Source organism: Diabrotica undecimpunctata, chromosome 9, assembly GCF_040954645.1.
Source record: "Diabrotica undecimpunctata isolate CICGRU chromosome 9, icDiaUnde3, whole genome shotgun sequence".
Lineage (NCBI taxonomy): Eukaryota > Metazoa > Arthropoda > Insecta > Coleoptera > Chrysomelidae > Diabrotica > Diabrotica undecimpunctata.
The window spans coordinates 60,655,698-60,667,798 of NC_092811.1; the positions used below are offsets into that span (position 1 = coordinate 60,655,698).

The window sequence follows — 12,101 nt, forward strand, 5'->3', positions numbered from 1 at the left end:
TGTACCTTTCTGTCACTGAATGTCTAAATGAAACTGTTCTCCACTATATAGATTTTAATCACCACTCAATGTCTTCGTTCTCAGCTTCGGTTATCCTTGTTTTTGTGAAATTACTTTTTCCAATCATCAGCTTCCACCAATTTAAAATATTTTTCTTCTTAATAGCATTTATATTTATTCTTCTTTTTAATATACCAATATCCAATCACCAAATATATTATATAATTTTATTTTCAATTAATACTTTCTTCCATTATCCAATCACCATTTATACATAACATAATTTTTAATCTTCAATAATATTCTTCTAATATACTTTCCAATACTATCAAATTTTAATACTAAATCACTGATTATTGCATACTTTATACTTTCTTCCTAATTCTGACTGACTAATCTTGAACTTACTGTAACTAACTGTCTGACCGACCTTATACTGACTTGCTGGCCTCGACTCCCTATTTTGAATCCAAATCACCGAGTATTTATACCTTTTCAATGTTCCAGAACCATCTGGCAAGAAATCATATTCGAATTGTTCTATATATGAATGTTCTCGAAAAAGTATATCTTCGATCCACAGACATAACCATATTCGAGAAAGTTCTACCGTAAACATAGGTTAAATTCTGTATTCTAGAGAATTCTTTTCTTTTCTATCGAGAATTTTGTTGACATTTAGGCCTTTCAGATCAGAATATAAACTTATATGTAATTTAAACAACCTAAATTAATAAACTACACTACTTCAAATCCGTAACTATATGTAAACTAAACATTTCAAATTAACAAATAACCCCACTTTATATTCGTAATTATTATTTAAATGTCTGTCACTTATTCAGAATAGGTATTTTTGGTTGCCTATGCACATGGCACACTTAAATATATTTACAATATTGTAATTATTAAAAAAAAACTTTTTACACTTATTATATGCTAATTTCTTAAGAATACCCTCATATAAATAATTTTTATAGTATATAACTTATTAAAATAACCAAATACTTTTTATATATAACATTATCTAGTGTGTAACTTATAAATTATTTTTAATCACTATTTTTCTTTCTCCTATATTCTATATAATTTCAATATATATATATATATATATATATATATATATATATATATATATATATATATATATATATATATATCCTTCTACCACTGACGTGTTCTTTCTGGAACATAACTACGGATGTGGTGCCATGTGGACCCCATGTAATTTCTATTTGGTATTGCCAACATTTTTTAAAAATATGACAAAATATGTTCAATATAATTTTTTTGGTATATTTTACATTAGTGTATGCATTTTTTTTATAATATTTTGCCAAATTGTTAGTTATTAAACATATTACAAATTACATGTCAAAATATCCTAAATAATGAAACGGTTTACTAAAAATGTTGTAATTTTTTTATTATTTAAAATGTTTATAAAATAGTTATGGAAAATTAAAGATCAAATATACGAAATATGAATAAACAAAATAAACCAAAAAAATAAACCCCCCATATAAAAAACTACAACACGCAAACTTTAGCAATTTTGGAATTCAGATAAAAAGTTACTTTGTACGTTCCTTACAAATATTAGCTCTACAGTTATCACACATTGATATCTTACAAACATCACATGAATTCTTAGTCTTTTTATCATTTTTTCGTGGACAGAGCCCATATCTTTATCGTTTGTGGTTCATATCGGGATGCACGTTTTCATCAATCATCGGTTTGTTTAGTATTCTACTGATGTTCATTCTCAATTCTCTTGGAAGTCTTTGATTGATAACTCTTCTATTCAAATGTCGTTAAACGAGGTGTTTGGCGAATAGCTTCACAAATACTGCCCGTAGTATGTTATTTGCTTCTGGATAGCTTTGGTTTAATATATATGAATTAACTCCTGCGATGTCGATGATGGAATAAAATACCGCCATAGGCCAACGCCTAGTACGTCTACTTGAACTATAATTTGCACATTTTTTTTCAAGTGCATCTACGCCCCTTTGGTTTCATTATAAAAGACAAGTCACCACTAGCTCTTTCACTATCATCTTCTACTACCGAATCTGTATCATGCTCAGTTTCAATGTCATTTAAAGAGCCACCTGACTCTTCCATATCGCTACCCTTACTTTCTACCTCGTCATGCCATGCTAACAGAGTTTCTTCACAGTTTTTATCACCGTAATGTACTGTTTTGGATGAACCTGCCATTTTCGTAAATTTTACACCAACACTGACGTGGTGCCAAAATGACCCCTTTCGAACTTTAGATAGTTATAAACTAAATACCACGCTACCGAAAAACTCATCAATAAGTGAAGCGATCGACGTCACTATAACTTGAAGGTACCTGCGAGTCACAAACCTATAACAACAAAAATAAAAAATTGCGCGTAATTTGAATTTCGTCGGGGGGTCATGTGGGCACCACGTCCGTAGTAGAAGGTTAAATATATATATATATATATATATATATATATATATATATATATATATATATATATATATATATATATATATGTTTGTATTGTTCTTTTTCTTAGATATGATGTGATGATTTATCTATTCGTAATGTGAAAAATTCTTATATTAAAAATTATACAAAATGAATTTCAAGATCTGACTTCTTTATTCTCGCTTGACACACACAGAGATGATACAGAAAAATTATTAGTTACTATTGGCAAACTTGACATTTCCACTTTTTAATAATTATACAGCCACTATCTTGAACATGCCCCCACCTTGAAAAGATCGCTTTCAATTTAACAGGTAAGCAAGTAAATGAGGAAATGCATTACATGCAATAAAAAATAAACAAATACATCTTCAATAATTATTATAAACTTTTAAGTTTAAAAATCAAACAAATGTTCTTTAACTAAGACGCATTAACAGTTCTAGAACTTAAGGCGTGATTGCACCTTCACTTTGATCACTAGGAACCGGAAGTGGACAAATGTTTGTAACAGCTCGCTTTATAAGTCCTTTTAAAGTTCTTATGGTAACCACTCGTGTAACTCCATCAGCGCCGGGATGCAAAACTTCTACGCGCCCAAGACACCAGTTTAAAGGAGGTAAATTTCTTTCTTTGATGAGGACGTTGTGTCAGTCTGAATTTTAGATTGGTTGACTTTCCATTTCTTCCGTTCTTGCAATTCGGAGATGTATTCCAGAGACCAACGTTTCCAAAAATGGAATGGAATTTATTACCATTGGTTTTCAAAAATTTACCCAATTCCAACAAAGAATTGTTGGCACCCACAAATGTGGTTCCGTTATCACTCATCATCTGACATGGTTTGCCCCTTCTAGCTATAAATCGTTTTATTGCCGCCATAAAGTCTTCGGTGGAAAGATCCGTTACCACCTCTAAATGAATGGCCTTTGTCGATAGGCAAACAAATAAACTAATATAACCTTTATATGAAGAAGCATCCCCATGACGACTAGTTCTGAGGGCAAATGGACCGGCATAATCAAATCCTGTAACAGCAAATGGAAATGAGGGGTGACTCTTGATTGGGGAAGATCTCCCATGATGGGATTAACTTGATCGGGATTGAAGCGAAAGCAACGCAAGCATTCGCGAACCGTTCTCCTAGCCAATGATTTTCCACGTAAAGGCCAATATTTCTCACGCACGTGAGCTAGGAGATGTTGAGGTCCTGCATGGCACAGCTTGAAATGCTCTTGACGGAAAAACAGAATAGTAAACTTATGATTAGATTGAATTAGAATAGGATGTTTCTTTTGATAAGAAAAGTTTGAATTACTTAATCTACCACCGACCCTGCGTAATCCTTCTGGATCTAAAAAGGGATTAAGTGATAAGATTCTGCTTTTAGAAGAAACTGCATTACCTCTTCTTAAGCACTGAATCTCAGATGGGAAACCTTCAGCTTGTACCAACTTAACTATAGTAAGAGTAGAATTGTTAATCTCCTGCGTGGTTAAATGCCCCAAAACACGAGTGGCTTTGTTATTTCGTTGAGAATTGTAGTAGAAACGCACAGAGTAAGCCACTGACCTTACCAAGGTTGAAAAACTCGAATATTTTTCAAATCAAATAATGGAGTAGACGAAACTATCATAAATTGGTTGCTAATAGTTTTAAACTCTGGAAGTTTTTCTTTATCAAAAGATACTTGAACTGGCCAAGTTTCAGGAGAATCTAGCAAGAATGATGGGCCGTGCCACCAAAATGAACAAGAGCTTAGAACCTGAGGTTCAATTCCTCGAGAGAGTAAATCAGCAGGGTTACAATCCGTAGGTACATGTCTCCAATTTTCGGGATCTGTGTTGGACTGAATTTCTGAAACACGATGACCAACGAAAGTTTTTAGTACATGTGACGAAGTTTTTATCCAGCCCAAGGTAATGGTTGAGTCAGACCACAGAAAAATCTTATTGAACTGAATATTCAAAGAAGTAAACCATTTTAGAAAGACGTGATAAGATCAAAGCTCCGCTAAGTTCCAGGCGAGATACGCTCAGCTTCTTTACAAGTGCTACTTTGCTTTTAGCACAAAGTAAATTTATAAAAATGTTACCCTTTTTATCAACACTGCGAATATATATGGCTGCGCCATAAGCAACTTCGCTTGCGTCACAGAATCCGTGCATTTCAATAAGAACAGAATTAGGGAGAACTACATTTCTTTGAATTTGCAATTTATTCAACTCATGCAACTGATCTCTGAAAGATAACCACTCAGACTGAATATGCAATGGCACTCCTTTATCCCAGTCTAACTTCTCTAACCAAAGGAGTTGCATAAGGATTTTGACTTTAATGATTGATGGACTTAAGAGACCTAAAGGGTCGAATATTTGAGCAATACCAGAAAGTATTGATCTTTTAGTGATAATTTTGGGAGTAACATTTGAATCAATAGAATAGGACAATGAATCTAAACTAGGGCACCATTGTAACCCAAGTGTCTTTGTGTTTTCATTGGCACCAAAAAGGAAGGGAGTGTCTAATGAAATAGATTCCTGGATGGACTTAAGAAATGAAGAATTGTTTGACGTCCACTTTCTAAGTGGGAAGCATCCTTTTGAAAGAATTTCAGAGACTTGTTTACAATTAAGGATTAAGTCCTCTAACGAATCAGAACTAGTTAACAAGTCGTCAACATAGAAGTCTTCAGCTATGATTTTAGAAGCTTGAGGGAATGTATCAGAATGCTCTAATGATAGCTGATAGAGACATCTAGTGGCTAGATAACTACTTGACGTAGAGCCATAAGTATCTGTATTTAATTCATATGAATGAAGAGGATCTTTCGGATGATTTCTCCATAAGATTCTTTGGAGACACCGTTGAGTATCATCAATAAGAATTTGGCGGTACATTTTGGCAATGTCCGCAGATACAACAAATGGATACCTTCTAAATCTCAACAGGATAGATATTAAATCATTCTGCATGACGGGACCTACCATCTGAAGATCGTTGAGCGAATGACCAGATGATGACGGACAGGAACCATCGAACACTACTCTGAGTTTTGTAGTGAGACTGTCCTGCTTCATCACCCCGTGATGAGGAAAGTAATAACTATGTACTGGCAAAGTACAATCAGTAACTCTTGACATGTGGCCTAAAGACAAGTATTCCTCCATAAATGCAATATACTGCTCCTTCATGATAGGATCATTAAGAAGCCTTTTTTCTAAACTATAGAATCTTCTTTGAGCTATTGATCTGGATTCTCCCAAAGAGTCAACCTGTGACTTAAAAGGAATGGACACAATGAACCGACCATCCAAATTTCTCCTAAAGGTTGATTTGAAGTGCTCCTCGCACAATAACTCTTCTGGAGACTGAAGTTTAGTACCTGAGCACTCCACAATCTCCCAAAACCTAGAAAGGCCGTCAGTTTCGATATTGTGTGATAATCCACATATGGTAGATTGCTGACTATTCACCCTGGTATTTATTAAAGGACCAGAAATGATCCACCCTAATCTAGTTTTCTGAAGTATGGGTTTTTCAGGACCTAACTTGACCTGACCCACACATAGCAGGTCCCAAAAAATACTAGTACTGATCAGAATATTTACTTCCGAAGGAGTATGAAAATTTGGGTCTGATAAACGAATATTTGCAGGTATGGGCAACGAAGATGCATCAATTTGACAAACTCGAAGTTGTCCATATATTTGTGGAATGATTAAACACTCTAGGGGGAAAGAATATATAGACTGTAAAGAGTTAATAACAATATTGCATTTGTGATTTATTTTAGAAGAAACATGAGCGATACCCACTACAGAAATGTTAACCTGCTCCCTTGAAATACCCAGGAAATCTAAAACTAAAACTAAACTTGATGTGATAAAATTAGATTGAGCTCCACTATCTAAAAGAGCTCTACAATTATGAGCAACCCCTAAATGGTCACCAACTTGGACAACAACCGTTGATAGAAGGATTTGTAGATTTTGAGAAGTATTAGAAAGTGTCTGAGGGCTACTCTGAGAAGCAACTACTTGATCATTATACTGAGACAATGGATTTAGTGGATTTTCAATAAATTCATGGAGAAGAGTATGATGTTTCTGGTTACATTTCTTACATTCGCCATATTTGCACGTAGCTTGTTGATGTCCAGAATGCAGACAATTCAAGCATAATTTAAATCTACGTACTTTATTGATACGGGCAGGAATGTCTAATGAATGAAATTGACTACAGTGAACCAGTTTGTGTTGCTGGTTGCATAAAGGACAAGAAAGAAAAGAAGATTTTGTACTTACAAGAGCCTTGGTACTGTTGTGTCAGAATTTGACATGATTATTGACAGAAGTCCCTTGAATATTGGGTTTATTTAGATTATATCTTTCTAGAGTATCTGCCTTCGTTTTTAGGAAATATATGAGGTCCGAAACTTGACTGACTTTACCATTGTTGGCCTTCTCCCATTCTTTCACAGAGCAGAATCTAATTTTTCCAAAAGAATATATTTGAGAAGGGCATCCCAATGTTCGACTGGTTGTTCTAATGCCTCCAAAGCTCTAAGATTGCTACAAAATTTATCAATTAAATTTCTGATTGAAAATGAACCTTCTTTATTGATTGCCTTTAAATTGAAGATGGCTTTAATATGGTTATGCAACAACAATTCCTTGTTAGAATATCTCTCAACCAAAAGATTCCATGTAACAGTAAAATTAGAAGCAGAGAGAGGTATAGCAGCAATGAATCTCTCAGCAGAACCTGTTATGCATGCTCTTAAATAATGTAATTTTTGTATTTCAGATATACTATTATTTTTTATAACTAACGAATCAAATAAGTCATGAAAATCTAACCATTCTTCTATGTTGCCACTGAATTTTGGCAATGCAATAGAAGGAAGTTTTATATTGGAGGTTGTATCTGTATGATTGGATGCAAAAGGTTCACTAGTAGGACTAGATGTACTGAAGGCACTAGCTGAGGTTGTTGTCAACAGTTGTTTTGCCTTAATTATAACTGAATAAAATGATGTTTCGAACGTTTCTCTGTAATGTATTTCTTCCTCAGTTATTGCGTCCAGTAAACTTTCTATTTTTAATTGGGTTTCTTGATATTGAGTATGAATACTATTCGCGTTTTCGATGCGCAATTCAATTTCAGCGCGAGTTGGCTCATTCATCTCACCTTGGGTTGAGTCCCTATCAATGAATTTAATAAATGAGGTTAATCGCGCTTTAAGAGATGCTCTTATCTTTTTTAACGTAGGCAAATCCCCCATTTTAATTCAAATTTAAATGTTTTAACTATTATGTGTCAAAGTAAACTAACAATGAACAATAAATTTCAAGATTGAAGAAGTATAAGTTAGGAAATTGAAATGAAAGGCAGATAAGTAAGGAACAAAAGCTCACTTCCCTGATTTTTGATGATTCGATGTCCCGTCCAGTGAAATCGTCAGTATGTGTTAAATCGGATTGTATACTTGACTTGAAGCCTGGGGCAAAGGAGCACTCGATGTATTTCTGCGACTGTCTCGTTCAACGTTGTTGGCAAACGTGGATCTTGTAGGTTGTGTGGCGTGGAATAGCACAAATATCCGAAGCTCTAAGGAACAATGTTTGTTTTGTTCTTTTTCTTAGATATTATGTGATGATTTATCTATTCGTAATGTAAAAAATTCTTATATTAAAAATTATACAAAATGAATTTCAAGATCTGACTTCTTTATTCTCGCTTGACACACACACAGAGATGATACAGAAAAATTATTAGTTACTATTGGCAAACTTGACATTTCCACTTTTTAATAATTATACAGCCACTATCTTGAACATGCCCCCACCTTGAAAAGATCGCTTTCAATTTAACAGGTAAGCAAGTAAATGAGGAAATGCATTACATGCAATAAAAAATAAACAAATACATCTTCAATAATTATTATAAACTTTTAAGTTTAAAAATCAAACAGTTAATAGAAGACGACCAATAGTCAGAAATACGTATATACGGTTGCCTTCCATCTTATACACATATTTTATTATATTTTTCTGTTTTTATTGCGAGCTATGCCGATATCTTTTACCTTTATTTTACTATTAACTCGCATTATCCTTTTTCTTGTTGTTTGAAACGTTTTAAACGTTTGGCATTGGTTTCTTCAGGTAGCTTAGCTTCCTCCCTGGATGTGTTGGTTGTTGCTCTGGAAACCTCAGAGTCTTCTAACATTATTGCCACAAATTGTTCGCATTGCTCCTGTAGTGATCCTTTCCCAAGTTAATATGCTCCTTTTCTAACTTGGCTGCACCGTACTGAAGACGACCAATAGTCAGAAATACGTATATACGGTTGCCTTCCATCTTATACACATATTTTATTATATTGTTCTGTTTTTATTGCGAGCTATGCCGATATCTTTTACCTTTATTTTACTATTAACTCGCATTATCCTTTTTCTTGTTATATATATATATATATATTTTTTTATATATATATATATATATATATATATATATATATATATATATATATATATATATATATATATATATATATATAAAGTGATGAGTGCCTTAAGAACCGGCAAAATAACGCAAAAGATAGAAAACATAACACGTTGTGAAATAAAAAGAGATGAAATTAGTAGAGGTGGGAAATTATCGATAGAAACCTCTAATTTACATTAAATTACATTAGGATTATCGATAGTTTCCCACCTTTAGACGTTAGCTTATGAGCTAGTTGACTTCAGTCATAATATTACAAGTATGACGTCGAATATATACATTTTTTAAATTTCGCATAAAGTAAAAACTGATTGACGGCAATAAAGCAAATGTAAGTAAACAGTTTAATTAGTAGTAATTTGATAATTAAATCTGTGTTGACGAATACAGAATAACAAGCTATGATAATTCTGTATTGAGAAGAGTGTATGAGAACGTTCAAATCATAGTTTATCTATTATTAATCAATACTTTAATTTTGGACAAAAAATACTCCTACTTAAACTGTTTTTACTTACATTACGTGGTACGTATTACTATGACTGAAGTCAACCAGCTCATAAGCTAACGTCTAAAGGTGGGAAATTTTCTATAATTCTAATGTAATGTAAAGTAAATTATAGGATAATATCGATAATTTCTCACCTCTACTACTTTCATCTCTTTTTATTTTACAACGTATTATGTTTTCTATCTTTTGCGTTATTTTGCCGGTTCTTAAGGCACTCATCCCTGTATGTATATATATATATATATATATATATATATATATATATATATATATATATATATATATATATATATATAAATGTGATATCTAGAATTTTAATTTTAAAACTTTACAAAAAATATATATAAAACATTATTAAAATTTTTGATTGATGATTTATATCACACCTTTCAATTTTGTTATCTCAGGTTTTACTCGTGCTTCAATATCTATACTTTACAGCTGATGGGTTAGGTCCAAAGAATAACGGAATAAAACAACATAATATGATATGAAAATAATGTAATAAAATAAACTGATTAAAATACCTCCAAAAATTATTAGCATACAATGTTTATCAAACAAAATTCGTTCTACGTACGTGAACCTTCAATAATGCATGGATAATATAATACAACTACAATCTAAGATACAGCTTATTATTCTACATAACAAATCAAATAATATTCAGTGTCCTTCCTAATGAAATTTTGATATGACGATTGTACCAAGAAAAATTTGTATGAATTATCCAATTCTCTCCACAGCTCCGTGTCCCCTCAGAACAAATTTGATCTCCTTCAACTATCGACAACTTATTCACACGTTACTAATATGATATAATATTTTTTAACCCAAAGTTCTCAAATTTAATATATTATGAATGTTTCTCCCGTTGAAACGCTTCCTCTGCCTTGAGTTGTCCAATTCCTTGTTCTATGCAAAATGAACTATCAGTTCTTAGCAGCCTCCTATGTAATTGGCAATATTAAACAAGATATTGCAATTTAGTGTCTTCAATGCTCTCCTTCGAATGAACGTACCTTTCCAATGATGCCAGCCTCTTTTCCTCTCGCCAAACTTAATCTCTCGTTCCGAAATAAACAGCGATACGTAGAATACAAGTAGGAAAAGTTTACTTACAAATTTGTACCAGATCAGCTACCGTCGGACACAATTACTTCACCAACTCACAACTTATTCTTTATCACTTACTACCCTTGGATACCACCTCGAAAACCAACCATTCACTTTAAGAAACTGGAACTAACTGACTCTCTCATCTGCTCTATCCATTCATCCAACCTCTCATTATACATACCCATCACCACTTTCCAAATTCTCGGCCAATCAGAAATTTGCATACCACTCCCACATAAAATCAGAAATACCTACAAACTTTCCTAATTCATATTATTTCTACAAGGACACTTAATTTCTACTGGGTATTTACATATTCCGAACAATCAGTTATTTTATATCACTTTATGGCTTATGGGGAAAAACCATCGTTAACTTCTATTCATTTTACCCGCACTATTTCACTTGTTATATTTATACAAAAGATTATTTATGACTAAGATTACCTTTGGTTAATTCCAGGGAGCTCGGAGTATTTTTTTGTTTTCTATAATCTCTGAAATATTGATTTCATCGTACATTTAATATTTTTACCCTTCAATTTTGAATACCACAAATATATATATATATATATATATATATATATATATATATATATATATATTGTTATAATGTATTGTTTGTTTGAATGATGAGCAATGAGTGTTTTTTTTAATGATATAATAAAGATAATTTAAAAAAGTACTTACAAACTAATTCTTCGAGAACCGCGATAAAAACCCTATATTATTAAAAACACTCATTGCTCATCATTCACAAACAATACATCATAACAATTTGGCGCCCAACGTGGGGCTCTCTATTTAAAAGAATTAGTTTGGGAAGATAAGTGCTCTCATATAATTAAATTAATTTTCATTAGAAAGAAAAAATTATAGATTTTATTTTTAATTATATTTGAACAAGTAAAGTCTCAAAATGTCTCAAGGAAAGAAAGGTACAAGAAGCAAAAAGAATGAAGAAGATGTGGAAGTAGAAACACAACCTATACAAGAGGAGAGTTTAGTTCAAGTTCCACAAGATACTGCAGAAATGAATCCAGAAAGAGAGGAAAATGTCAATATGGCAGCTTTGATGTCATTAATGATGCAGATGAACAAGACAATGGAAGAGAATACAAAAAAAATGGAAGAGAATTCAAAAGAAATCAAAGAAGACATAAAAAAATTGGAAGAGAATTCAAAAGAAGTCAAAGAAGACATGAAAAAAATAGAACAAAAAATGGAACAGAATTCACAAGAAGTCAAAGAAGACATGAAAAAATGGAACAGAAATTGGAAGAGAATTATAGAAAATTAGAAAAGAAAATAGAAGATAATAATAATAAAATTGTAAAACAAATGGATAAAAAACTTGAAGCTGCAGAGAAAAAAGTAGCAAATGAAATAAAAAGTATACGGAATGACTACAAGAAAAGGATAGACAATGAGAGGACAGGAAGTAAAGAGGATTATTCAAGATAATAAGATAGATATAGAACAAAAAA

General features: G+C 32.3%; 2 protein-coding genes across 2 annotated transcripts; both read right to left on the bottom strand.

Annotated features, from left to right (window-relative positions):
* Window positions 1–4,422: 4,422 nt before the first annotated feature.
* On the bottom strand, window positions 4,423–6,815 carry LOC140450915 (uncharacterized). The gene is made up of 2 exons (XM_072544597.1): window positions 6,781–6,815; window positions 4,423–6,712 (listed from the first exon to the last, which is right to left on the bottom strand). The coding sequence occupies exons 1-2, from the start codon at window positions 6,813–6,815 to the stop codon at window positions 4,423–4,425; spliced, it is 2,325 nt and encodes a 774-aa protein (XP_072400698.1).
* Window positions 6,816–6,950: 135 nt separating this feature from the next.
* LOC140450916 (uncharacterized) lies at window positions 6,951–7,760 on the bottom strand. The gene is made up of 2 exons (XM_072544598.1): window positions 7,309–7,760; window positions 6,951–7,254 (listed from the first exon to the last, which is right to left on the bottom strand). Exons 1-2 carry the CDS (start codon window positions 7,758–7,760, stop codon window positions 6,951–6,953), a joined length of 756 nt encoding a protein of 251 aa, XP_072400699.1.
* Window positions 7,761–12,101: the final 4,341 nt, after the last annotated feature.